This window comes from Dermochelys coriacea, chromosome 5 (assembly GCF_009764565.3).
Source record: "Dermochelys coriacea isolate rDerCor1 chromosome 5, rDerCor1.pri.v4, whole genome shotgun sequence".
NCBI lineage: Eukaryota > Metazoa > Chordata > Testudines > Dermochelyidae > Dermochelys > Dermochelys coriacea.
Genome location: NC_050072.1, coordinates 1,351,990 through 1,378,910, shown reverse-complemented (window position 1 = coordinate 1,378,910; position 26,921 = coordinate 1,351,990). Strand labels below are relative to the sequence as shown.

At 65.1% G+C, this 26,921-nt stretch overlaps 1 protein-coding gene across 1 annotated transcript; it reads left to right on the top strand.

Annotated features, from left to right (window-relative positions):
* The first annotated feature begins 1,225 nt into the window (after positions 1-1,225).
* Positions 1,226-26,329, top strand: TESK1 (testis associated actin remodelling kinase 1). The gene is made up of 10 exons (XM_038403647.2): positions 1,226-2,002; positions 16,206-16,327; positions 16,714-16,762; positions 17,293-17,439; positions 18,819-18,901; positions 19,472-19,562; positions 20,982-21,065; positions 22,848-22,937; positions 23,346-23,496; positions 23,980-26,329. The coding sequence occupies exons 1-10, from the start codon at positions 1,757-1,759 to the stop codon at positions 25,053-25,055; spliced, it is 2,139 nt and encodes a 712-aa protein (XP_038259575.1). The 5' UTR covers positions 1,226-1,756; the 3' UTR covers positions 25,056-26,329.
* Positions 26,330-26,921: the final 592 nt, after the last annotated feature.

Genomic DNA, 26,921 nt, shown 5'->3' with positions numbered 1-26,921 from the left:
GGGGCTGGGCACAGCAGGCCGGGGAGGTTGGCAGGGAAGCGGAGCCCAGAGTCCTGGGTGACGGAGCAAGGCCAAGGGGACGTGGTGGGGGCTGGCAGCTGGTTCGGGGGGGCTGGGACCTGAGGGCAGGTCTAAGATCCGTCCAGGCCTGTAGTGGAGACACCCCCACACCGAGGGGCCATTTCAGTCGCCCTCCTCTGAACCTTTCCGATTCGAATGTACCGTCTGGGGCTGGGGCCACCAGCCCTGCCCGCTGCGTTCACAGGGTGGGGCCGGGGATTTCTACAGGGGCTTCATAGCATTCTCCACCTGAATAACTAAACTTTAATCATGGGGACCCTGCCCAGGCAGGGGCTAGGTGTCCTTGGGGGCAGAGCCCCACACGCCCTGGGGAGCCCCGTCCGGGCCAGGCGCTGGGATGTTGCCTGTGCCCCTGCCCAGTCCCTGTGGCCCTTTGCAGGGCCTGCGGCTTGTCAGGTCAGAGGCTGAACCGGGGCGGAGGCTGGAGCAGGGGGCCGGGGAGCGGGGCAGGGGACGAAGCTGGGAAGCAGGGCAGGGGGCCGGGGAGCGCGGCAGGGGCTGGGGAGCGGGGCAGGGGCCGGGAGGGAAGCGGGGCAGGGGGAGCGGGGCTGCGGCCGGGTAGGGGCCGGGGAGCGCGGCAGAGGGAGCGGGGCTGGGGCTGGGGCTGGGGCCGGGGCCGGGGAGCGCGGCGGGGGGAGCGGGGCTGGGGCCGGGTAGGGGCCGGGGAGCGGGGCTGGGGCTGGGGCTGCGGCCGGGTAGGGGCCGGGGAGCGCGGCGGGGGGAGCGGGGCCGGGTAGGGGCCGGGGAGCGCGGCGGGGGGAGCGGGGCTGGGGCTGGGGCCGGGTAGGGGCCGGGGACGAAGCTGGGGAGCGGGGCTGGGGCCGGGGAGCGCGTCGGGGGGAGCGGGGCTGCGGCCGGGTAGGGGCCGGGGAGCGCGGCAGAGGGAGCGGGGCTGGGGCCGGGTAGGGGCCGGGGAGCGCGGCGGGGGGGGGGGAGCGGGGCTGGGGCTGGGGCTGGGGCTGCGGCCGGGTAGGGGCCGGGGAGCGCGGCGGGGGGGGGGGGGCCGCGGGGCTGGGGCTGGGGAGCGCGGCGGGGGCCGGGGCTGGGGCCGGGTAGGGGCCGGGGACGAAGCTGGGGAGCGGGGCAGGGGCCGGGGAGCGCGTCGGGGGGAGCGGGGCTGCGGCCGGGTAGGGGCCGGGGAGCGCGGTAGCAGCGGAGGGGGAGGCTGGTACCCGAGGAGTTAAGGCCTCGCCCCGCCCCGGCTCCGCCTCTCCGGTCCCCTCCGCTCTCAGGGCCGCGCTCGGAGCCGCAAAGAAGCGGAGACACGGAGCGGCGGAGCCGAGCCCGGCTGGGCCCCTGGCGAGCCCGAACTCCGCTGCGCCCCGGGGCCGCCCCCCCGCCGGAGCGCCCTGCTCCCGATCTCCTGCCCCGGCTCCACCCGGGGCCTCCGCCCCCCCTCCGGCCATTGCCCTGGGCCTGCTGCAGCCCCCCGGCCCCACCCCAGGGCATGACCTCCCCATCCGCACCCCTCCCCAAGGGCTGCCCCCTCCCCTGTCCCTGCCCCTACCCCTGAGCCTGGTGCCAAACTCCCCTGGATCCCCTCTGGTCCTGGGGCCCCCGAAGGCCCCCAGACCTCTGTGCCTGGCTGTGCCCCCTGCCCGGGCAGGACACTGGGCTCCAGCTGGGGGCGAGGGAAGCTGTGCCCAGGCAGGGGGCTGAGCCGAGCACTATGTGAATGGCGCTGGGGGTGCTCAGCGCGCCCGACATGGACTGGGAGAAGCTGAGCCGGCGGTCCGGGCTGTCCCTGCGGGTGGACCGACTGGACGAGGGTGACGGGGAGCCCCTGGCCACCTGGCAGGGCTGTGGGCGCCTCCGGCCCTCCTCGTACCGTGCCCTGCGCAGCGCTGTCTCCACCCTGGCCCGCATCGACGACTTCTACTGCGAGAAGATTGGAGCCGGCTTCTTCTCTGAGGTCTTCAAGGTACGGGGACAGGCACCTGGGGACAGGCAGTGCGGGATGGGATGGGCACCTGGGGACAGGCAGTGCGGGATGGGATGGGCACCTGGGGACGGGCATGGCAGGATGGACATGTGAGGATGGGCAGCGTGGGATGGGGATGGGCACTTCAGGGACAGGGCTGGTGCGTGGGTTTGGCACCTCAGAGGGGCAAGAGATGGGTGCCATGGGGATGGGCGTTTGCACAGACTGGCGCTTCAAAGAGGTGGGGCAGGTGCATGGGGATGGGAGGGCACCGAGGGGATGGCGCCTTGGAGGGGTGGGAAACTGGGCAGTGTGGGGATCGCACATGGGGCAGGGACCATGGTTGCCTTGTGGCAGTTGCCTCTTCCTTGTCCTATGCCCCGGCTCAAGGCCTCTGGCTGGGGGTGGAGAGGGCCGGCTCAGCGACCTGTCAGAGCCGTTCCTCCAGTTCCTCTGGGCCATGGGCGTGTGGGCTGGGCTGTGGGCCAGGGGCTAGAAGATAGGAGGGTGGGTACCAGTGGGCACCGGCCATGGGGGCTGGGTGCCAGGAAGCGCCGGCCATTGGGCTATTGTCGGGACACCCCACTCCCTCTCCCAGGTCCCTGGCACAGCTTCCCCCAGGCTCCTGCTGGCCTCCGGTCTTCGGGCCTTGGCCCTGGCATTTGGCCAGATATGGAGTTCAGCAAGGCTGGTCGGCGTGGCCAGGGGAACCCTGAACCCTGCACCTCGTCTCCAGGACACTGGCTTCCCCCTCCCCCACCCAAACCTGGGAGCCCAGGGTCCCTGGTGCGGGGACCTGGATCAGGCAGCTCCGCTGTGGGCAGTGCTTCCCCTCTGCGCAGCCAGAGCAATCTCACCTCGGGGCTCTGGGACACGCCAGACACCACACGCTCTTTGCTGGGTCCTGGGCTGTTAGGCACCACATGGCCAGGGCATGAGGAGGGGGCTTTGTTAGCTGGGGTATCCCGTCCCCTTGGGTCTCAGGTGCTTCAGAACCCCTCCCTTGCTGAGCTCCTGAGTGTGTGCGCGGGTGTCGGGACTCCCAGGGCAGAGGAGCAGTGTGTGTGCGTGGCTGTGTGGGGGTGTCGGGACTCCCAAAGCAGAGGGGCAGTGTGTGTGTCCGCCCAGCCGCAGGGGAGGGGGCTGCAGTGCCTGAGCTGTGGGGGCCCCTGCCCCAGGCTCCCAGGGCAGAGGGCTGACAGCTGGGGCCGGAGCACAGGATTGTGTGTCGCAGGGTGTGGGGCGTGTCCAGGCTGTTTACAGCTGTAGGGGAAGCCAAGCCAGGAAGCTCTGGGTGTGAGCGGAGCCCATGGGGCCAAGGGGGGAACAGGGGGTCCCTTGTAATTCTGTGGGGCAGGTCAGGGAAGAGCGATGTCTTTGCACCTCTGTATGGCAGCTTAGCGGGGTGCAGCTGTGGGCTCAGGTGGCACTGGGCAGAATGGGATGGGGGTGCTAAGCCCATCGATGACCTGGGTCCCACCCACTGTTGAGCGCGGTTGCGGGCAGAGGGCTGGCCCTTCCGTCTGTCTGCCTGGGGTACAGGGGAAGGCTGGTGCACAGGGTGCCGGGGGGAAGCTGTGGCATTGCTGTCCCGGATGGTGGCTGGGGCTTGGGGAAGCAGTTTGATTATCGAATTGCAGCCCAGCTGAGGGGCCCTGACGCTGGCTGTGGTGGTGTGTCTACACCGTGGGCTGCAGGGAGTCGGGCCCTGCCCCTGTGGTTCCACAGCTTATTGCACCAGGGGCCATGGGGCCGGGGTTATGCCTGCTGCAGGGTTTGTGGGCTGCAGGGGTGGCCCGTCGTTTCAGGGGCCATGGGGCCGGGGTTATGCCTGCTGCAGGGTTTGTGGGCTGCAGGGGTGGCCCGTCGTTCCAGGGGCCATGGGGCCGGGGTTATGCCTGCTGCAGGGTTTGTGGGCTGCAGGGGTGGCCCATCGTGCCAGGGGCCATGGGGCCGGGGTCGTGCCTGCCGCGGGGTCCGTGGGCTGCGGGCAGCTGGGTTGTGTGGTGCCGGCTGGTTGCCAGCGAAGGTGTTTCTGGAGGAGGGAGCGGCAGGGTCTGGGCTCTCGGCACAGCCTGTCTCACCGCCACAGGGCGCTGCTTGTTTTCACAGCAGGTGGTGTGGGGAGGGGCCGCTGGGCGGGGGAGGCTCCTTCTCTGCCCCTCCCTCGGCAGAGGAGCATGGGAGTGTGTGCCTGCCTGGGTGCCCGGGATGGTTTGGCAGCGTAAGGCACGAGGTGTTCGAGGCGCCCACAGGCATTGGGCGGGTAACACCCTCCCGCCCTATGCCTGGCCCCATGCGGCTTCATCCCCAGGCTCCTTCCAGGGGGGAGCAGAGCTGAGGGGCTCCCCAGGGTGCTTGCGGGTGCTGCCCAGCATGACAGCGTGAGCTCCAACCCCCGTTGGCAGCACTCCTCTGGGGCGCGGGGTCAGCCTGGGTCCCATGGAGCTCACTAGCTCCATGCCTGGAAGAGCCCCCGTAAGGTCCCCCTACTCCAGCCGCCTGCTGTGGCCTTGGCTCCTGGGCCTGCTTTGCAGGGATCTGGCTCTGGCATGCTTTCCCCGCCCCAGGGCCCAGCAGGAGGGCTGGCTGCCGTGGGGAGCAGCTGCTGTCTTGGTGACGCAGGCCGTCCCCGCGAGAGGCTGGCCCAGGCAGGCTAAGGGTGGCATTTAATACAGCCAGGCGGACGGTTGGCTGCTCAGGGAATACGGCTCCATCTAATAAGGAATCTCCTGCCAGCCGGTGGGATCTGCGCCCTCAGCCAGCGGGATCCACGCCCCCTGCGCCCCCAGCCGGCGGGATACACGTGCCCTGCACCCCCGGCTGCTCGGCAGACCAGGTGCCTCCCCTACCTTGCCAGTGCTGCCACCCACAGCCCGCAGGGGAGCCGTTTGAAGGGCTGAGTTTGTCCCTGCTAGTGATTTCCCCACACGGGGACATGGACGGAGCGGGCACTGGAAAGGGATTGGGGTGGATAGTGGCAGGAGAAGGGCAGAGTTGGGGTTGGGGTAGTGGGGGAAAGGCAGGGGGTTAGGATGGCTGTGGTGGGGGAAGGGCGCAGCTGGGGGTGGCAGTGGTGGGGGAAGGGCAGGGGCTTAGGGTGGCGGTGGCGGGGGAAGGGCACAATTGGGGGTGGGCTGTGGCGGGGGAAGGGCACAATTGGGGGTGGGCAGTGGCGGGGGAAGGGCTGGGGGTTAGGGTGGCAGTGGCGGGGGAAGGGCAGGGACTTAGGGTGGCTGAAGCGGGGGAAGGGCGCAGTTGGGGATGGGCAGTGGCGGGGGAAGGGCAGGGGTTTAGGGTGGCAGCAGTGGGGGAAGGGCGCAGTTGGGGTGGGCAGCGGCGGGGGAAGGGCAGGGGTTTAGGGTGGCAGCAGTGGGGGAAGGGCGCAGTTGGGGGTGGGCAGCGGCAGGGGAAGGGCTGGGGTTAGGGTGGCTGTGACGGGGGAAGAGCGGCCGGTCGGCATTCATTGTGCGGTGGGAGGCGTCGTCCCATACCATGGGGGTCCTGGCTTGGCACAGCTGGGGAATCTCACCTGTTACCCCTGTGCTGAGCCCAGTCCCTGGTTTGACCAAAGCCCCCTCCAGAAGGGCTCCGGTGTGGATCGGCAATACGAGCCAGGGAGTCCCTGGCTGTCTGTGCCAGCGGGAACCACCTCCCTGGCACGCATTTGGGTCTTGTTTCTAAGGTGCATTTCTTTGGCCTCAGCTTCCAGCCCTTTGTCTCTTCCTCGTTGTTTTCACCAGTGCTGGAATAATTTGTAAAAACAACGAGGAGTCCTTGTGGCACCTTAGAGACTAACAAATTTATTTGATCATAAGCTTTCGTGAGCTACAGCTCACTTCATCGGATGCAGTCAGTGGAAAATAATTTGTGTGTCTCTTCTCTGCACCTCTACAAGTTTTCAACATCTTTTTAATACTGTGGCCACCAGAGCCAGATGCAGGATCCAGCATCCGTCTCAGCAGCGCTGTATATGGAGGTAAAATCCCCCCCGTGCTCACCTTAGCCCTTTGCAGCACAGCACCGCGCTGGAAGCGCCTGTTCGGTTCCTCGTCCACTGTGAACCCCGGATCCTTTTCCGAGTCGCTGTTTGCGTTTGGCTGTTTTAAAGCCCATGTTGTTTGAATGGGCCCAGCTTAGCGAGCGTCACCCTGTTCTCATTACTCGCTGCCCTGCCCGTCTGGCTGCTCTCCACAGATCACTGATGACAGTAATAATCCCTGGCTTTTTCCTCAGTAGCTCTGCACAAAGGAAGGCAGGATCAGTCTCCAGTTTTACAGGTGGAGAAATCGAGGCACAGGGCAGGGAAGCAACTTGTCCCAGGCCAGTGGCCAAGCTCAGGCTAGAACCCAGGTCTCCTGAGACCCAGCCCACTGCACTATTCCAGTATTCTAGCCACTTGTCTAGGCCATGTCTTACAGTGACTAGTGTCAGGCATAGTACCAATCCCAGCAGAACCCCACTAGAAACACCCCCATTCAGTGATCCCCCATCAGTGACCGCTTCTTGAGATCCATCGGTTAGCCAGTCCTTAAGCGATTTAGCATGTGCCATATTGACAGTGTTCATTGCTTGTTTTTAACCAGAATGCCACACACCTTCCAACAGTCTGTTCCATCTGCGCCGTTACTTCATTAACTCAACTCCACAGTCATCTCTTTTAGGACTCTTGGGTGCAAGTTACCAAGATCGCTGATTTAAAAATGTTTATCCCTAGTAGATGTTGTCTAACATCATCCTCAGTTCCTACTGGCCTGGGTAGTACTTCATTCTTGTGTGATATGAATACATCATCCTGCTTCTTTCCGAATACAGAACAGAAATATTTTTGAATGCTTCTGCATTTTCTGCGTCGTGAAAAACTTTGCCATCTCCATCTAGTAATGGACCTCTGCCGTTGCTAGGTTTTCTTTTATTCCTGACATATCTTAAAAAACCCCTCCTTTTTATTGTCCTTGGCCCTGCCAGCCATGGATATTTTCCCTGAAGTCTTCAGCTTCCCTTATCAATTTTCCATTCTGTATAACTTCTCATTTATATCAGTTGCAATCTGCTTGCCCCCATTCCCGTTCTGTTCCTCTTATTTCCATTTGTTAGATAATTGCTTTTTTATTTCTAATTGCTGCCTTCACATCGTGTCTGAACCTGGATGGGTTTTAGCCCATGTTGGGAACATGCCTAGAGCCTGAGGTGCAGACTGGCCTCCATGCCTAAACACATAAGGAGCCCTGGGCATTAGGGTCAGGAATGCATGCTGGGGCGTGTGGTCCATCCTGCAGCTAACAGCTACCTGCCATGGCTCATGCTCTGGGGCCCAGTGAGGGCCGGGGGGGCACAGCGCAGCTGTGGGAGTTCCAGTTCCCCAGAGCCTGGCCGTGCCCAGAGGAGGTGCTGAATGCCAGAGCCCAGAGAGGCTAATCTGGAGCATGGCAAGCAGCTGGTAACCATGGGGATGGGAGGGCAAGGTGCCCGCAGCACCGAAGGGCCCCAGGCAGTGCTGAGCCCAGGCATGGAGACTTGTGAGCAAAGAAGGCTGGCAGGGGAGCCACAGGCTGCTGATGGGGATCCCACACTCGGGCTCCTTCCTAGCAGGCCGGATCAGCCTGGCCCATGGGTGCAACGCTTGGACCCGGGCGACTCCAGTGAGTCTCCCAGCTGGGGCGTAGAGCCAGCCCCCAGAGACTTGCCACCCTTCGCCTGGGTGCGCTCTGTGTCCATCAATGGCGAGTGGGCAGGTTCCCTGGAATCCACCTGCTGTCCAGTCACCGGCTGCTGGAGCAGGTCTCCCCGCGCCCCCACGGGCAGGACTGTCCCGTCTTGCAGGAGGAGGGGGCTGAGGCAGGGACAGGCCCAGGGTGCAGAGGGGGAGGCAGAGCATGGCCCCCTAGGCTTGTGCCTGTTGGGATGGCACCTTGCTGGGCTCTGCCAGGGATGGGGGGGACTGGTCCGTGGGGAAGGGGGGGCCAGGCTGCGGCTCATGGGCCGTCTGCTCGCTCTCATTAATGTGGTCGTTAATCATTTCTAATGTCGGCTGCTAAGGCAGCTCAGCTCCCTGGTGCCCGGGTGGCGTGGCAGGGGATGGATCTTGGAGCTAGCGTATGCCAGGGGCCCGGTGCTGGGGTCCAAGTGCTGGATGAACTAGAGCAGGCAGCCAGTGCTGTGGGCAGTAGCAGGGCGCCGGGGTGGGGGGAGTCGCGGGGTGCCGGGCAGGTGTCACACAGGGAGGAGCAGAAGGGCCCATCCAGCCCTGTGGGTGGTGGGCAGGACCAGGCTGCCTGCCCGTCACCCAGAGCAGGGCTGCATGTGGCTGCCCGGCAGAGCTCAGCTCTGGGGAATGTGCTGGGATTCCAGGGCACGGTGCCAGCGCACGGGGAGGCGAGGGCGGGTGGCGTAGCTTATCTCTGCCCCCTCTCCCCCCGCCACCTGTGCTCTGGGCTGCAAGGGATCAGGCAGCCTGCCTACAAGGGCTCCGCCCGCGGCTCCCATCTCGCGGGGCTGTCCCGGGCCTGAGGGTGCATTAGACCCTGGTCATGCCTGGCCGGGGCTGGCAGAACCTGCCTGTTCCCTGGTGTTGCCCACTGGGGAGTGAGCATGCAGCTGGGGGAGCCTTGTCTCTGCACACGGCCACAGCACTCGCCAGTGGGGAAGTGGGGGGAGGAGCTGGAGTTGCAGGACCCAGAGATGGCCCTGGGGTTTTCTCTCTCTGGGGGCCATGCTGGGGTGGGCCCTGACGGGTGAGGTGCCCCCATGGTCCTGGGGATCGGGTGGGTGTGGGGCCCAGCTGGAGCTGTAACTGAGCTGGGATGCCAGGCAGAGGAGGTGTCCTGATGCCAGTGGGCAGGTGCAGGGAATGGGGGTCAGGCAGCCCCGCTAGGGGCACCCCAACCCTGGCTGCTCCCTGGAGCTGAGCCTGGGCCGGGGGGTGCTGTGGCTGCGTCCCACACTCCCGGCACAGCCGAGCAGGGCGCCAGCCACCGACTGCAGCCGTGTGTGGGAGGCTGGCTGCACGTACACCACTTAACCCCTTCACCACTGGCCCAGGGTGCCTGCAAGCTGGGGCGGGTCATGCTGGGGGCGCTGGGGCAGGGAACGGTAGTGATGTGCTAGGTGTGTGGGAGCTGCGTGGAGAGAGGTTTCTGGGGGGCCCGGCTGGTCACTGGGTACCTGGGGGGGAGCAGGATGTGGGGGGAGCTGGTCTCCCCAGGGTAGGGCTCGGCAGCCCCTCAGACAGCCGGCTGGGAAGAGGTGCTCGACATGGGGACTTGGGGGTTGGTGTCCCTTGTTTTAGTGAGGGAGGGGGCGGGGCAGGAGCTGCCTCGGCTCAGTGTGTTCATGGGGTGCCTGGGGGGCCTTCTCCTGGGAGTTGCCATGGTGGAGGTCCCAGCAGAGGGAGGGGCCAGGGAACAATGCACTGGGAGGGGGTGCGTCATATGTAGGCCCAGCTGGTACCTCTCCATGCTGGGGGAGTTGTTGCAGGGGGTCTGCAGGGAGCCCAGCGGGCCCTGCTCCCCAAGCCTGGGAGTGCTGGGCAGGGCACGGGCCCCATTTTGGTGCCTTCTATGCCCAAGGCAGTTTTACTTCCTAATTTCGTGGTTTGTTTCTCTCGCAGCTGAGAGGGGCTGGTTAGCCACCTCCACGGGGTTTATGTGGCTTTTAGGGGTTTAGGCCTCTTTGTACCACATTCATAGGAGTATTTGCCTGCTGCTGAGAATGAGGCTAGTTTGCAGCTGTGACAAGAAACTTAACTTGTTTTAGTTGCCTTTGGGTTACAGGGTTTATAATCTTTGCGTTAAATTTAACTTCCTTTGCTGCGGTGTTTACTACATTTTGTTTTGCTCGGCCATTGGGGTGTGGATGTGGTTTTATTTGGGTTCCAATTTAGACACGTTTAGCTGAGTTTAATTTATACCAATGTTTATGTTTATTAATAGTGGATTTAACAAGACTTTTACTGGATCACTTTGAGCTACAAACGACTCTGGTGTTTCTATGCTAATTGGGGTTCCGTTTTTGAATGCATAGTTTTTGGTTTAGGTTTTGGTGCATGAGTTTGGGAACCATAGGTTCAATTTACTACGGGGTATTGGACAGGATCCCACAAGAACTGTTAGTATTGTTCCTCTTTTAACTGGCTTCTTTTATTGATATGGTAATCGTGGGTAGCTGGAGCATCAGGTGGTATTTTCATAGGGACTCTTTATTTTAACCCCTATTCCCCAGTGGTTTGGTATTTCTGTGGTGTTTATAAAGTGAACTTTAATTCCCACCTCCCCTTCCCAGGTGCGCACGTTGGTATTTTTAAGGGGTTTAAGATTTGACTAGTGTTTTTATTATACCATTCCATGAGGATCACCAGATCACGTGTGGGGATTTATGATCAGTTGGCGGGCAGTGAATTATTTCTTAAATATTGTCTTATAAGGAGGGCTGTGTTGGGGTGTGCGCTGCAGGGAGATGGTTGGGGAGAGGGCCAAGGAGGCAGGGTGAAGCTGCTTTCAGCCAGCTGGGGGTGCCTTGGCTCTGGGGTGCTGGGTTCGCCCAGCCCTCTGGCAGCAGAGTGGGGTGGGGGGTGCAGGCTCTGTTTGTCACATGGCAGCCCCCTGCCCAATCAGGGCACTCTCCTGTGCTCCCAGGGCTGGTTCCTGGCCAGCAGAGCATGGCAGCCGTGTGCCCCCCCACCTCTTTGCCCCCTCCCCCCCCCGCTGTGGGATCCTGTTACAGGATCCAGTGACATGGGAGGAGTCGGGGGGGGGCAGGGACTGACACAGAGCTGGGATCTCTCAGTGCCTGTTCCCCAGGGTGTGGAGGAGAGTGTTTGGGAAGATTTAGGGGGGTGCAGTGGGGGAGTGCAGTGTCCTTGGCAGGAGATGAGGCAGGGCAGGGCCGGCCCATGGGAAGAAGTTGGAGCAGGGAGGGGTCTGTGCCCAGCTAGCTGACCCCTTGGAGATGGCCCCACATGCCTGCTCTAGGGTGACCAGATAGCAAGTGTGAAAAATCCAGACGGGGATGGGGGGTAATAGGAGCCTATATAAGAAAAAGACCCCAAAATCGGGACTGTCCCTATAAAATCGGGACATCTGGTCACCCTACCCTGCTCTGTCCTGCTGCCCTGGGTGGGCAGGGCCCAGAGATATGCAGGGATCCCAGGGGTCCTGCTCCCAGTGCAAGGGGAGTGTCTTGTCTGCCCCCCACCTTTTCAGACAGCTCCTCCTGGGGGGCCCTGCCATGTGCTGGCCCCCACCTTCCCCCAGTCCTGCAGCGCTTGGGAGCCCCCTTCCCCCTCCCTTCCCCTGTACAAGGGGATTAGGCCGCATTAGTCTCCATCTGTCCTGGCCAATTGCCATGGGAGGAGGCTTATTAGAGGGAATCATAGAATCATAGAATATCAGGGTTGGAAGGGACCTCAGGAGATCATCTAGTCCAACCCCCTGCTCAAAGCAGGACCAATCCCCAATTTTTGCCCCAAATGGCCCCCTCAGGGATTGAACTCACAACCCTGGGTTTAGCAAGCTAATGCTCAAACCACTGAGCTATCCCTCCCCCCATGAGGACGGAGGCTTCCCAGCCAGCAGAGCCGAAGGAGCTCACCCCTCCCATGTGGCAGGAGGCTGCCCACTTGCCCCGGGCCCTTCCCGACCCATGTGGGATCCTGCTCCCTGCCCTGGCTGCTGGGGTCCCCTGGGCATCGGGGCCCTGGGCCCGTCTGCACAACCCCCGCTCCCCTGCTGGGACCCGGGCTGGCTGCGCACTACGGGGGCCTTGCTGCTTCTGGCACCGGGGTGCAGGGGGGCTGGGACATCCCCTGCTGGTGAGCAGGGCTCTTGCAGGCCTGGCACTTGGGAGTGCACCCCAGTCCCCTGCCCGATGGGGAGGGGCCCGCGCTCCCCCAGAGTGCACTGCTGTGAACAGCAGGCCAGGGCGTGTGCGTGCATGGGCAAACAGGTTTGTGTGTGCATGTGTACATACGTGTTTGTGCGAGCGTGTGCGTGCAGCTCCCGGCACAATGGGGCCCGGTGCAGGCTGGGCCTGGGAGAGCTGCTGTGCCCTGTGCGCCCTCTGCTGGGGGGTAGCAGCAGAACCTGCTCCTGCCTCTCGCACCGATGGGCCTTAGCTGGCGCTTGTGTGCCGGGGCAGCTCTGCTTGTGCCCTCCCTGCGGGGCAGCGCCTGTGGGCCCCCTCTGCCAGGAGCGCTGGGTGGGGAGAGAGTGCCCGCTGCTTGACGGGAACCCAGCAGGCTGGTACTTCCAGCAGGGGAGCGGGTGCACGGGGGCGAGTTGGGGTGGTCAGGGATCATGATCGCCCCGGGTACTCTGGCTGGGGAGGGGGGTATCAGGAATCAGGGTGCCCCTGGGAGCGGCCAGGCCTGGGTCTCTGTCTGGTCGCTGCCCTTGGGCCAGGTGGCTCCAGAGGAGAGTGGGTGCTAAGCAGGGAGCTGCCCTAGGGAGTCGCTGCCCTTAGCGCCCGCACCCCTCGGTGGCGCAGGTGCGGGGAGCTGGCTGGGAAGGCGACACCGGTGAAACGCGAGCGCCCAGGCTGAGGGACTGCTGAATAATGCAGGACCTGGGGGAGGGACGAATGGAGAGGCAGGCGCAGGCGAGGCCATTGGGGGCCCAGGGGAGACATCCGGGCTTGGGACACGGGGCGCCAGCCTGGGGGGGTGCTCTGGCTGTAGCCTGAATCTGCCCCCCCAAAGCCATAGGGAATGAGCACAGGGTGCCATGGGGAGGGTGCGTCTACCCTAGGCCCCATGCACCACGTGTGGCCACAGACGTCTGTAGGGAAGGGGCACTTAGTCTGGCTGGGCCCGGCACCTCCTGGGGCCCCACCTGGGCAAGGCACAGCAACAGTGCCCCCCCGGGCCAGGCATGGTGCCTCCCGGCTACGTCTCCTGTGTGCTGTGTGTGCGTGGGAGCGCCCGGCGGGGGCAGGGGGCTCTGTGTGACCCCTCACTCTCCAGCCCAGAGAAGGGGCTGGGTTTGAGGCAGGCTCCCCCTAGCCCTTGCCCCCCAACCTCGGCTGGCCTGCCAGCTACGGTATCAGGTCACCGCATGGCTCTTGCTCCAGGGTGGAGACTGTGCCGGGATCGCCACGTGCCCCGCTGTGCACCGGGGGGCAGGAGGGGGGCACAGGCATCTGCGCAGGTCCCTGTGGGATGGGGCACCCCGCACCGGATGACGCCCTCGGGTCCTGTGCTGAGGGAGGGGGCAGGCAGCAGAAGGAGGCAGGTTCACAGTGTAACTATCATTTCCTTGGCCCCATTCACCCAAAGTGCTGCACACTCTGTAGGTGGGGCACCCCTGCCCAGCATTGGCATGCTGCCACCTCTGGGGCAGGCTTGGCAGCTCTCTTAACAGTGCACAGCAACACCGCCCAACTGCTCAGGACAGCAAGGGAGGTGGACAGCCTTGTGCTGCGAGGGGCCTGCTCCCCTCCTGCCTCTGCCACGGCAACTGCCCAGGGCCTGTCTACATCTGCCCCCAGACAGCTCCTGCGCCCTGCCGGTACTGACTGGGGGAGGCAGACTCTGCCTGGAGCCCAGCAGAGCCCCTCGCGGGGAGGGGGCAGGCCTGGCCGGGGGCGGGCCGGGGCCTGGCACAGCCACAGCGACTCAGAGCTGCATTGACTAAAAAGGGCAAACGCGGGGAGCTGACAGCAGCCCTGAGGAATGCCTGAGCCTGCCTGCGGCTCCCTGGGGGCTGGGGCTCCTCCGTCAGCGGCTGGGCCCCACCGCAGGGCCCTGCCCGGTGGGCAGCTGGGCTGGGGGGTGCTCTGCACTGCTCTCCGGAAACGGGGCGAGGCCCCTTGTTGTTCCCAGCACCCCCAGAGCCCAGGGACCCTCCCTAGGGAATTAGAACCCCCGGGGAAGACTCTGAGCCTGTGTGGCGATGGGGGCTCTGTGCCTGCGTGTGTGCGTCAGCCGTGTGTGCATGTAGTGGGGGCTCCGTGTGCGTGCGTGCATGTGTCAGCCGTGTGTGTGCGCACAGTGGGGGCTCTGTGTGTGTGTGTGTGTGTGTGTGTGTGTGAGCCGTGTGTGCATGCAATGGGGGCTCTGTGCCTGCATGTGTGTCAGTCATGTGTGCATATAGTGGGGGCTCCGTGTGTGTGCGTGCGTGTGTCAGCCGTGTGTGTGCACGGTGGGGGCTGTGTGTGTGTGTGTGTGTGTGAGCCATGTGTGCATGCAATGAGGGCTCTGTGCCTGTGTGTGTCAGCCATGTGTGCATGCAGTGGGGGCTCCGTGTGCATGTGTGTGTCAGCTGTGTGTGTGTGCGGTGGGGGCTCTGTGCCTGCGTGTGTGTGTCAGCCATGTGTGCATGCAGTGGGGGCTCTGTGTGCATGTGTGTGTCAGCTGTGTGTGTGTGCGGCGGGGGCTCCGTGTGTGTGTGTGTGTGTGAGCTGTGTGTGCATGCGATGGGGGCTCTGTGCCTGTGTATGTGTGTCAGCCGTGTGTGCATGCAATGGGGGCTCCGTGTGTGTGCGTGTGTCAGCCATGTGTGCATACGATGGGGGCTCTGTGCCTGCGTGTGTGTGTCAGCTGTGTGTGCATGCAGTGGAGGCTCCGTGTGGGTGGGTGTGTCAGCCATGTGTGCATGTGACGAGGGTTCGGTGTGCATGCGTGTGTGTCAGCTGTGTGTATGTGTGTGGTTGGGTCTGTGTGCGAGAGACGGGGACTCTGGGTGCATGTGTGTGTCAGCCATGTGTGCGTGTGGTGAGGGTTCCATGTGCATGTGTCAGCCATGTGTGCGTGTGGCAGGGGCTCCATGGCATGTGTGTGTCAGCTGTGTGTGCATGCGGTGGGGTCTGTGTGTGTGTGGCAGGGGCTCTGTGTGCGTGTGCATGTCAGCCGTGTGTTCGTGCAGCGGGGTCTGTGTGCGCGTGTCAGCCGTGTGTACATGTGGCGAGGGCTCTGTGTGCATGTGCGTGTCAGCTGTGTGTTCGAGTGGCAGGGTCTGTGTGCAAGAGACGGGGGCTCTGTGTGCATGTGTGTGTCAGCCATGTGTGCATGCAATGGAGGCTCTGTGTGTGTGTGTGCATGTGGCAGGCTGTGTGTGCTAGAGATGGGGGCTCTGTGTGCATGTGTGTGTCAGCCATGTGTGCATGCATTGGGGGCTCCGTGTGTGTGTGTGTGTGAGCCGTGTGTGTGTGCGTATGGCGGTGTCTGAGCGTGAGAGATGGGGGCTCTGTGTGCATGTGTGTCAGCCGTGTGTGCATGCGATGGGGGCGCCGTGTGTGTATGTGTGTGTGTCAGCCGTGTGTGTGTGCGTGTGGCAGGGTCTGAGTTTGAGAGACGGGGGCTCTGTGTGCAAGTGTGTGTCAGCCGTGTGTGCCTGCAGTGGGGACGCTGTGTGTGCGTGCGTGTGGCGGGGTCTGTGTGCGAGAGATGGGGGCTCCGTGTGTGCTGGGAGGATGGACCCCGGCAGCCACCGCCCCTCTGGGATTCCCTGGAGCAGCCCCAGTAACGCGGGTCGTGTGGTGGCCTCGGTTCAGAGCAGGCTAAATATACCGCCCTGCCACGGCTGCCAGGGCTGGGCGCCGAGCCCCCGCTCCCTGCGGCTGGCTGCTCACCCGGGCAGGGCTCCCGGGTCTGCCAGGGCCTGGTGCTGAGCCTGCAGGCTTAGGGCGACGCTGCGCTTCGGGAAAGTGGTTCTGGTCAGTTGCAGAGTGCTGAGCTCCTGGCTCCTTCCCTAGCCCCGAGGGCCTTGCCGGGCTCCAGGGGCCGTTCAGTCCCCTGCTAAGGGGCCTTGTTCATACAACAGCGCTGACGTGCCCAGAGCCGGCCATCCACAGTGTGCTTGCAGACCTTCCTCTCCACTTCACATGGGGAAACTGAGGCTCCTGGCAGGGTGGGACCCAGCAGATCCATCTCAGCACTCGGCGTCCTGGCTCCCAGTCCTGTGCTCTGCCCGCTAGGCCATGCTGTTTCCCACCCTTAGAATTATAGAAGATCAGGGCTGGAAGGGACCTCAGCAGGTATCTAGTCCGACCCCCTGCTCAAAGCAGGACCAACCCCAACTAAATCATCCCAGCCAGGGCTTTGTCAAGCCTGACCTTAAAAACCTCTAAGGAAGGAGATTCCACCACCTCCCTAGGGAACCCATTCCAGGGCTTCACCACCCTCCTAGTGAAATAGTGTTTCCTAATATCCAACCTAAACCTCCCCCACTGCAACTTGAGCCCATTGCTCCTCGTTCTCTGCTCCCCCCAGGTGCGGCACCGCCAGTCTGGCCAGATCATGGTGCTGAAGATGAACAAGCTGATGAGCAACCGGGGGAACATGCTGCGGGAGGTGCAGCTCATGAACCGCCTCTCGCACCCCAACATCCTCAGGTGAGGGGCCCTCAGTGACCCCCCCCCGACGCCTCTGCCACACGGGCGGCCCTTGCCCTGCCCTGCGGAGAGGGGCAGCTGGCTTCTGCGACCCCTGCTCCCAGCCAAGCATGGCCCTCTTGGCCCTGCCTGGCCTGGCTGCTGAGCCTGGCTCTATGGCCCTCGTGGAGGCCCTAGCTCTGCCTGTGTGCCTCTGCCCAGGGCATGGGGAAGCCAGCTCTGGCTGGGGGGGTGAGGTCCCTGCCCCGGATTGGCATGTGCTGGGCAGAGGGAGCCGGTCCCTTCTCTGCCTCGTGATTCTCTCTCTTCTCCGCGAGAGGGTCTGGCCCATCCGGGGGGCAGGTCCCTGGCGCTGCTGGTCTAACCCGCCCCCCTCTGTGTCTCAGGTTCATGGGGGTCTGTGTGCACCAGGGGCAGCTGCACGCGCTCACGGAGGTAAGCGGGGGTCACCCAGGGGTCCCTAGGGGTGCTGCGCAGGGGCCCATGAAGCTGTGCCTGCCTTGGCAGGGGCACATGGGCTGGGGCTGGTGGGCACTGAACTGGTGGGGAGGCAGGCAGGGCAAGGCAAGATGGGGGGTGGGACGAGCCCCATGGGGGAGGTGGGCAGGGCAGGGTGGCTGGGAGAGGCAGTGGGGAGGCGACAGGGCAGGAGGACGGGGGGAGGGGCCCCATGGGGGAGGCGGGCAGGGCAGGGTGGCTGGAGGAGGCGGTGGGGAGGCGACAGGGCAGGTCAGGAGGATGGGGGGACGGGCCCCATGGGGGAGGTGGGCAGGGCAGGGCGGCTGGGGAAGGCAGTGGGGAGGTGGGCAAGGGAAGATGGGGGGTGGGATGGGCCCCATGGGGGAGGCGGGCAGGGTGGCTGGGGGAGGCAGTGGGGAGGCGACAGGGCAGTGCAAGGCTGGGGGACGGGCCTCATGGGGGTGCGGGGGGCTGACGGCATGCTGCCCGTCCCCTCTCCCTGGCAGTACATCAATGGCGGGAACCTGGAGCAGCTGCTGGACAGCCCGGAACCGCTCTCCTGGGCCGTGCGCGTCCGGCTGGCCCTGGACATCGCCTGTGGCCTGCGCTACCTGCACTCCAAGGGCATCTTCCACCGCGACCTCACCTCCAAGGTGGGCAGTGCCCTCCCCCGCGCTCCCCCCCAGCTGACAGGCCCCTCCCCTCACTCCCCGGCCCCCCGGAGCACTCGCCCCTCCATTGCCCGGCCTCGTGGAAGCCGCGGGGGCCCCTGGGACGAGCCGGGGCTGGCAGGGTGCTGAGCCCGAGCCTCGCTCTGCCGCCTGGCGGCTTCCCTGACGGGCCAGAGTGAAGGGCACGTTGTCCCGGCCCCGTATGGTCCTTGGGGGGACCCCCTCAGTGCAAGAGCCCTTCTCGGGGGTCCGTTTGTGCACCGCTCTGAGCCTTAGCCCGCCTGTCTCTGCCGTGGGCCCCTTTGGGGAGTTCCCTCGTTCTGGGCCCCCGGGGCCTCCACGCCCAGAGGGAATAACCCCCCGATCTCTACACCGGAGCGACTCTCAGCCCATGTGAAATAGGAGGGTTTATTGAACATCTGAACCCAGCACAGGAAACTCTCCAGCCTCAGGCCTGGCCTCCCTCAGCCCAGCACATCTAGGGCTGTCCCACATCCAGGGGGGCTCTGGCAGCTCTCCCCCCCGCCCCCCGCTCAGAGACCCCCCCCTTCCAGCTGGGCATCTGATAATCACCAGCCCCAACAGTTCCTCCCCTGTCCTTTGTCTTCTGTCCCAGGTAAACAGGTTGCCTGGCCTCCTCTACTCTCCACTAAGAAAAGGAGGACTTGTGGCACCTTAGGGACTAACAAATTTATTAGAGCATAAGCTTTTGTGAGCTACAACTCACTTCATCGGATGCATGTAGCTCACGAAAGCTTATGCTCTAATAAATTTGTTAGTCTCTAAGGTGCCACAAGTCCTCCTTTTCTTTTTGCGAATACAGACTAACACGGCTGCTACTCTGAAATCTACTCTCCACTGTCCTTTGTTCCTTTCTGGCTGGACCAGCTCGTCAGGTCACCAGGGTCCTCCCTCCGCAGCCCGTTGTCCTCCCACTGGCCAGAACCAGCTGACTGCCAAGCTGGGGTGGGCCTCTTAGTCACCAGGGCGCCAGTTGTTGGGGTTCCCCATTTCCAGGCCGTTGTCTGGGGGTCCCAGCTGCTTGGCAAGGTCACACCTGGTCCTCTACAACAACAAACCCTCTCCCACCCCCTTGTTAAACATGCAGCACACAGGGAAACTGAGGCGCGCACACGCTATTCATGTAGAACGCTACAAACATCCCCAGCTTCATCACACACACAGAGAGGGCCGAGCTGGATCCCCTGCGCTCCCTCGGACGCTCGCTGCCCTTCCCCGGGACAGCAGGGTGGGATTGCCCCTGCCTGCGACCCTCTCGATTGCCTGTAGGGGGCAGTGCGTCATGGGGCAGGTGCCAGGTGGGGCGGGCGGCGTGACGTCTCCTCTCCTCTGGCTCTCAGAACTGCCTGGTGAAGAGCGAGGACAACGGCTACACGGCCGTGGTGGGCGACTTCGGCCTGGCAGAGAAGATTCCCACTTACAGGTGCAGGGGGAGCTTCCCCACCCCGGAGTGGGGCAGGCCTAGGCAGAGGGGCCGGCAGACCCCTCTAGATCCTTCCCACACCCGAGGCAGGGCGGCACCCCCCCCTCCTGGGAATCAGAGCCAGCTGGGGGAGGGAAATCGAGGGTAGTTTGGGTGGTGTGGGTTGCCCTTGGCTGGAGAGGGGATGGGGAGGGCTTGGGGAAGGGATTTGAAGCACTGCAAGCTGATCCTGGCTTGGGGCAGGGACCCATGGGACTGGGGGTTGTCCCAGCTGCAGATGGACCCAGGGGGACTGGAGGTTGCCTGGCTTGGGGAGGGGACCTAGGTGCTGGGGGTTGCCCTGGCTGTGAGCAGGGATCCAGGGGAGGAGACTATGGGCAGCAACCCGGTTGGGCTGGGGCATGCCCGGCTGGGGGAGGAGACCCGGGGGGAGAGCTGGGGGGTTGCCCCGGCTGGGCAGGGGACGCAGGGGAGCTGGGTGTTGCCCCGGCTGGGGGAGGAGACCCAGGGGGCTGGGGTTGCCCGGCAGGGCGGGGGGCCGGGGCTAACCCTGCAGCTCTGCCCCACCAGCGAGGATGCTCAGAAGGAGCCGCTGGCCGTGGTGGGCTCGCCGTACTGGATGGCCCCAGAGGTGCTGCGTGGGGAGCTGTACAACGAGAAGGTAACTTGCTGCCTGCACCCGGGGCCTTCCCCTCGCTGCGCTGGGCACCGGGCACGGCCAGGCTGGCGGGACCGGGGACTGCTTGCCTTTCCCACGCCTGGGCTTGGCCATTTCCAGGGGCAGTACCAGCCTGGCAGCCAGCAGGGCCCCAGTGCAGCAGGGGGATGTATGTGTGATGGGGGTCAGCGGGGGGAAGGTGCTGGGAGGCAGCAGGGCATGGGGGGGCCAGCAGGGTGCGGGGGGCATGGGGGTTGCTGGGGGCGGTAGGGCATGGAGAGGGTGAGGGGGCCAGCATGGTGTGGGGGGGATGTGGGGGCAGAGTGTGGGGGTCATGGGGAGGTGGTGGGACATGGGGGGTGCTGGGGGATGGCAGGGCGAGGGGGCTATGTGGGTGTCACGGAGTCCCCGGGCGATGCTCTGGAACTGCTCCCTACGAAGCCAGGCAGGACTCTGGGGGAGTCTCCTCTCTGGGCGCAGCCTGTCTGCGGGACACACAGCTCACCCGGCTCCCCCCTTCCTGGGTCTGACCTCGGAGCATCCAGCATCCTCTGCCCTCTGTGCGCTTCCCACCGCCAGTCCGCCCAGGCGGGGTCCTGGGGAAGCCAGAGGATCCTGCCCCCCAACTCCGCAGTCAGACGGGACTCTCAGCCAGCCAGTAAAACAAGGTTTATTAGATGACAGGAACATGGTCCAACACAGAGCTTGTAGGTGCAGAGAACAGGACCCCTCAGCTGGGTCCGTTTTGGGGGACAGTAAGCCAGACAATCCCATCTGCACTTCACTCCATGTCCCCAGCCAGCCCCAAACTGAAACTCTCTCCACCCCTCCTCCTCTGGGCTTTGTCCCTTTCCAGGGCCAGGAGGTCACCGGATTCCTTTATTCTTCAACCCTTTAGCTCTCACCTTGCAGGGGAAGGGCCCAGGCCATCAGTTGCCAGGAGACAGAGTGTTGGCCATTTATGTACCTGGCCCTTTGCTCTGCAACAATTACACCCCCTTATCCCACCACCTAGAGACTTAAGAAATGCTTAGGGGAAACTGAGGCACCCCTACAGTATTCAGAGGAAACATTAAGAACAGTCCCACTTTGTCACAGTGGTTACTGACACTGTCCTTCCAGCGTTTCCTGGAGGGCATCCTGAACCTGTCACTCCCCTGGCCAACCCCCGACACCCCTGACACACACCCTGTTGGGAGAGGCCAGGCTGGAGTAGCCGGGAGCCCCCCACAGCCAGCACCCCACCCACCGCACTGGGAGAGGCTGGGGCTGCAGAAGCCGTGATGTGCCATGCTGTACGGTGGGGCTGTGGCCCCAGCGGGCGCTGCGGGGATGTCGTGGCTCATGCGTGCCCAGTGGAAGGGCAGTCGGGTTCCCCTCAGCACTGCTGCCAAATCCTCCACCTCCCGCTCCTCTCCGCAGGCCGACGTCTTTGCCTACGGCATCATCCTGTGTGAGACCATCGCGCGGGTCCCCGCAGATCCGGACTACCTGCCCCGCACCGAGGTAACGCTCGGCTGGGCCGCCTGGTGCCGGGAGGGACGAGGGCCTGTCCCGGGGCTGGGTGCGAGCCGGGGGGGGGGTGAAGCGGAGCGTGGGGGGGTGCACGTGGCGGGGGTGCAGAGGCCTGCATGCTGCCTGGCTCCCACTACAACCCTGCAGCCATGACTCTGCCCCTATGTGCCAGCAGCATTGCCACGGGCTCAGCTACAGATGCCAGGCTCCCTGGGGCACCCGGCCCATGGGACTGCTTAGCTGCGAGCCAGCACAAGCGGATCGTGTGACCTGGAGCCTGTGCGGGGAGCAGCCCCTGGGGGCCAGGCTCTTGCGTTCTCTGCGGGCAGCCAGGACCCCCTCAGACAATGCCAACGGGGCAGAGGCACCACAGCCGGCATCCCCTGGCATTTCCTGTCTCAAGTGTCTGACCTGCTCCCCGGGACGCCCTTTCCTTTGGCTGGCCAGGGCTGTGTGGGGAGCCCCCTCCTGTCCCCTCGCGGGGCCATCTGGGCTGTGCAAGCTGAGCATCTCTGGGCTGTAAGCATGGCCTGAGGGGAGGCCCCTGCAGCTGGCCCACACTGGTCAGTGATCCCGCCAGTCACGCTGCGCTGCAGCAGGGAGTTCCACAGGCTCCTAGCTCGCTCAGCGCCAGTACGCGGCGTCGTCTCCTCCCTATGTGCCACGCCCCGGCTCAAGGGTGACACCAGGGTGACGGGCGTCAAGCCCCAAGAGATCTCTTCCCACACGCTGCGAGAGCTGTGCAGACACCACTGCCCAGCTGGGTCATGCTCCAAAGCTGGCCCGAAGCTCGGCGAGCTGTGGGTGACTGAAGCAGGGGCTGAGTGGGGACGCTTGGGCAGCCCTCGCACTAGGGTCGCTGTCTCTCTAGCTGGGCTGTCCTGCCCCAAGGACCCTGGGGGTGCCAGCCCATTGCCCAGGCTGTGCCTGTTGCCCAGGGGTGGAGGTGCTGCTCCCCTCTGCATTGCCCTGGGGTCGGGGCTCTGGTTTACGTGTGGGGTGACTGGGACGTGCTGCTCTGTGCTAATATCTGGACCCAGTGTTCAGCGCACGGACCAGCCTGCCCAGTGTCCCTGTCCAGGGAGCTGGGGATGAGCAGGAGCCGCCCCCAGCTACAGCGGGAGGCAAGGTCGAGGCCAAGCAATTCTTGGGCCCGGGCCCCCGGTGCTGGGAGGGAGGTAGAGCCCCTGCAGTGACCTGTCGGGCTGAGCCATCTCCGGCGCCGTCCCAGGAGACACTGGCTGCCCTCAACCCTTCCTCATGCCAGGGGAGTTGTACTCCTGGTCCCAGTTTGACCCTGCGGCCCAAGGCCCCGATCCCCCCTAGGCACCTCTGCGCTGCAAGCGAAACCCGCGGCACCGTCCCAGAGCCGAGTCAGCTGGCTCAGGCTGTGGGGCTAGACAGCAGCGTGGGCGCTGGGACCCTCCCCATCGCCCCGCAGCCCCTGTCGGCTGAGCTGGGCCAGCTGTGGCTGTGCCATGGCTCCTTTAGTGCAGTGTAGACGCACCGCAGGAGGCCATGCACCCCCCCACCCCCGGAGACACGGGGCCCTGCTCCCTGGGTCCAGGGACGGCTCCTGTGTGGGGCAGGGCTTTGGGGTACTTCCTGCCCCAGTGGTCAGCGACACCTGTGGCTGGGATCCCCCTGGGGTGCTGTCTGAGGCAGGAGCTCAATGCAGAGGGGCGCTGGGGCTCTGGGGATGGGGGCAGGCCTCCTCCCCTGGACCCCGTGATTCAGGCTCAGTCACTGACCTCCCCTCGTCTCCCCGGGCAGGATTTTGGGCTGGACGTTGCCGCTTTCTGCAACATGGTGGGGGATGACTGCCCTGCAGCCTTCCTCCAGCTGGCCTTCCACTGCTGCAGGGTACGTGTCCCTCTCTTCCCTTCCCTCCCCCTGGGCAGGGTCCCTGGGCTGCCCCTGTCTCCCAGACACCGAGATGAGGCAGCCGGGTGATGGCCTCAAACAGAGACTCTCATCTGAAATTCAGATTCCTGGTGCCAAGGCCTGCCCCCCTGCCAGCCTGTCCACGAATGGGGGGGATTCTGGCACCACAGAGCCACTGGGATCCGTACCTGTTCTCCCCTCTCTCACCCCCAGCATGCGGGACGGGGGCAGCACAACCAAGCTGCTCCCTGCTCTGGAGGGAAGCTGCCCCCGTCTCCTGTCCAGCAATCCCTCCCGAGTCCCACGGGGGCCCCGGTGATGCTGGGCAGGCGGGTGGGAGTGTTGGTGCCCCGTGGCTGTCGGTGACGTGGCGACTCCTGCACCCAGATGGAGCCGACGTCCCGACCCGCCTTCGTGGAGATCACGCAGCGCCTGGAGGGTATCCTGCAGCACCAGCGGGGAGCGGGGGGCACTGGCGCCGACCCACAGAGCGATGGGGAGAGTGTGCCCTCGCCCGGGACACCGGCCACGCTGAACGGTACCGTGACTGCCCCTCCCCCGGGCCTGTCCGTCCTGCTGACCCCCCCCCCCCCCCCGGCACCCCGAGCAGCACTTGGCACTGGGCTGGGCACTGCGGGTGCTGAAGGGATGGTAGGGCATGTGCTGCCCCCATGCGGCCAGAGCTGGGCACTGCGGACGCTGAGCCTGTCCCCTGGGTGCTAGCTGGACAGCGCTGCAGCTGGGTGTCCCCCTGCAGGGACCTGTCTCTCAGCCCACTGAACTAATGGGGAGGCCCCACAGCCCTGGGGTGGGATCAGGCGGAAATGCCAGCCCCACTCTGCGGGACGGGAGGGGAGGGGGCTGGCGTGACGCAGGCCTGCTGTGGCAGGGCAGACAGCCGGGCAGCAGGTTGCCCAGGGGGTTCTCCCGCCTGGCGCTCTCCAAACGGGCAGGAGGGGCTGGAGGCCGCGGGCCCGGCCCAGCCTGGGGGGCTGCTAAGCCGCTGTCTGTGTTGTGCCAGGCGAGGCAGCGAGTGAGCCCGTGCTCCCCGAGCAGCCACCGCCGCGGGATCTGAGCCGGCCACACCTCCAGCCCGACCCCCGCCTCGCCCGCAGCCGCTCGGACATGTTCCCCCCCAGGTCGCTGGCCCTGCTGCCACCCCAGGAGCCCGACGCGGGCGCCCGCCCCAAGGAGACGCTGCCGCGCCTCAACCCCTTCTCCCGGCGCGAGGACCTGAAGGGCGGGAAGATCAAGCTCTTCGACACACCCAGCAAGTCGGTCATCTCGCTGACCTTCGCCCTGCCGCCGGCCGCCCCCTACCAGCTGGGCACGCCCGTCACGCCCGAGCCCGTGGTGGAGGCGCAGTGCGACTTCTCCGCCCCCCTGGGGCTGACACGCAAGTGCCGCTCGCTGCCCGCATCCCCCGAGCCGGCCCGCCGGGGGAGCCTGGCGCTGTGGGGGGAGCTGGCCCGCGCCTGCCTCCGGCAGGAGTCCCCGGTGTGTGGGGAAGGCTCCCAGCCTCACAACCCCTTCCCCGCTCAGAGCTGGGGGGCGGCGGGGGAGGTGGCAGGGCGCTCACCCCTTCCCAACCCCCCCGCCGTGGAGCAGATGGACTGCAGCCCCGACAGCCCCGAGCCAGAGCCAGCGCCCGCCCCGCCACTCACCAACGGCACCTTCATCAGCACCTCGGCGTCGGGCACCCAGCCCTGGCCGCTGGGGCCCCCCCACGGCCTGCCCCTCAACAACAACAGCGTGGTGGTGAGCACCCCGCACGGCTGGGGCCACGGCCTGGAGCGCAGCTGCTCGGAGCTCAGCATCCCCCGCGTGGTGGCCTTGGAGCGGACGGAGCACTCGAGCGCGCCGCCCCGGCACGCCTCCAGCGCCGGGCTGGAGCAGGACGAGGTGCTGGCCTGCCCTGGCTGCTGCCTGGGCCCCTTCGGCTTCAGCTTCACCTCCGTCTGCCATCGGCCCGCGCCCAGCCCGCCCCGCTACCAGCACCTCACCTGCGAGGCCAAGAGCCTCCTCTGTCAGGACAGGAGCCGCCACCCCAAGCGCCTGCCCGAGCCCAGCCTCCAGCTGCCGGAGGCGCAGTCCTAGTGCGGGGCAGATGGGGCGATGGACACTCCCCCCGCCACAGCTCCCGCTCCCCCCACGGCCTGCGCTGAGCAGGGCCCGGAGCAAGGAGCCCAGGAACCCCTGCACCTGGCCCGCCGGCCGGGACCCCGGTTCTCCCCTAGGGCCACCTCAGGGCCGCTCGCCACGTTGGTGAGACCATCAGCCATTGCCAAGGCCACGCACAACCTGGGCTCGGGTCCTGGCTGGCCAAGTGTGTCCGGGCTGGAGGGGGACCTCGCGCAGGGAGCTACAGGCTGGGCACAGACCCAGCAGCGAGGTGGCACCGGCTCTGTGCGGGGCTGGCTCCCTGCAGTGGCTCTGCGGCGGGCGAGTCGTGCTGGGCTGACGTGCAATAACATGGCAACCTTGTGCGCACAACCATGTTGGGGGCAGCGCTTCTCCTAGGAGGGGGGAGCGGTGCCGGTTCATGTCCCACTGTGGGGACGTGGCTGGGCGGAGGGGCTCTGTGCCCCCACTCAAAGCTGGGGTCTCCAGCGACCAGACACAGGTGTGGTGCTGATGGACCAGCAGGGCGCAGTGCCACTCAGGAGTCTCTGGGAAGGCTCGCTGGGGCAGGTGGGCTGGGCTGGCCCTCCATCCCACCCTCCCTGCCCGCGGCTGTGGGGAGAGGAGCAGGGGTGACCCCTGAGCAGGTGCAGTCAGGGGGTCACTCCACGGCCTGGGGCTCCTCCTTGGCTGCTTGTCCTTGCCTGTCCACTCCCCAGCCCCCATGCTCAGAGGCGATGGGAGCACAAGCCTGGGGGAGCAGCAGTGTGCAGTGGGGCTCCCCTCTGTCCATCATGCCCAGGGGTAAGGGGGCTGGGTAACGGGTGAGCCGGGCGCTGAGCAGGGGAGACAGCGCAATGCCCTCCCCCCTGGCACCTGCCTGTCCATGCGGGGGGCAGAGCCGCCAGGCACAGAGCAGACTGGATGCCAGTCCCTGGCAAGTGGGGATAAATACCCCCCCACACACCCCCATCATCACTTCCTGGTTCAGGCCCTGCCCCCTCCATGGTGGCTGTGGAGTGGCCAATGGGGCAGGACTGTTTGCAATATGGTGGCTGGGGCGTGACCCCCTCCCCCCAGCTGCGTCCCCAAGCTGCCCAGTCCCTGCCCGGGGCGGCACCCAGGCTCCCCGCATCCAACGTGTACGATGCACTGGTGAATGCAAACTCTTGTTTTTTATTATGATTGATAATTGCTAGTAATATATACTGCTTATTTAAGGTGTTCCAATAAAAGTGACTGTCCCAGCACCCACTGTGTGTGTGCCGCGTGACTGGGGGGCGGTGCTGATCTTGCTGGTCGCAGGACAGGGACACAGCCTGGCCTGAGAGTGAGAGTCAGGAAAACCCACCTCAAGTGAGGCCCCTCGGTGCTGTGCCTCAGTTTCCCCATCTGTGCCTTTGGGATTGCACGGCCCTGGGGGTGGGGAGTGTGTCAGCAGCACTGAAGGCTGTTCCTGTGGGTTTCAGCCCCATGAGGCCCCTGGTTGCAGCGCAGGGAGGAGGGGGTCGTGGGGAGCAGGCAGTGGGGCAGGTATGGCTCAGCAGCTGCTGGTGTGAAGGGAGATGTTACTGGGGAGGGGGCTCATCCTTGCTGCCTTCTGGCTGCGGCCCAGGGGGATACACGGGTGGGAGGGATGGAGCCGGTCCTGTGCTGGGAGCATGGCAGCTGGGGCCACCCTGGCTCCATCCCTGCACCATAATGCTCGGCGCAGCTGTCACGGAGTCCCCGGGCGATGCTCTGGAGCTGCTCCCTACGAAGCCAGGCAGGACTCTGGGGGAGTCTCCTCTCTGGGAGCAGCCTGTCTGCAGGACACACAGCTCACCCGGGTTCCCCCTTCCT

Excerpts from the sequence above, each read along its gene's own strand:
- TESK1 (XM_038403647.2), top strand. The coding sequence starts at position 1,757 with ATGGCGCTGGGGGTGCTCAGCGCGCCCGACATGGACTGGGAGAAGCTG. Across the intron at positions 18,902-19,471 it reads GAGAAGATTCCCACTTACAG|CGAGGATGCTCAGAAGGAGC; the intron begins GTGCAGGGGGAG and ends CTGCCCCACCAG. Across the intron at positions 22,938-23,345 it reads TGGCCTTCCACTGCTGCAGG|ATGGAGCCGACGTCCCGACC; the intron begins GTACGTGTCCCT and ends TCCTGCACCCAG.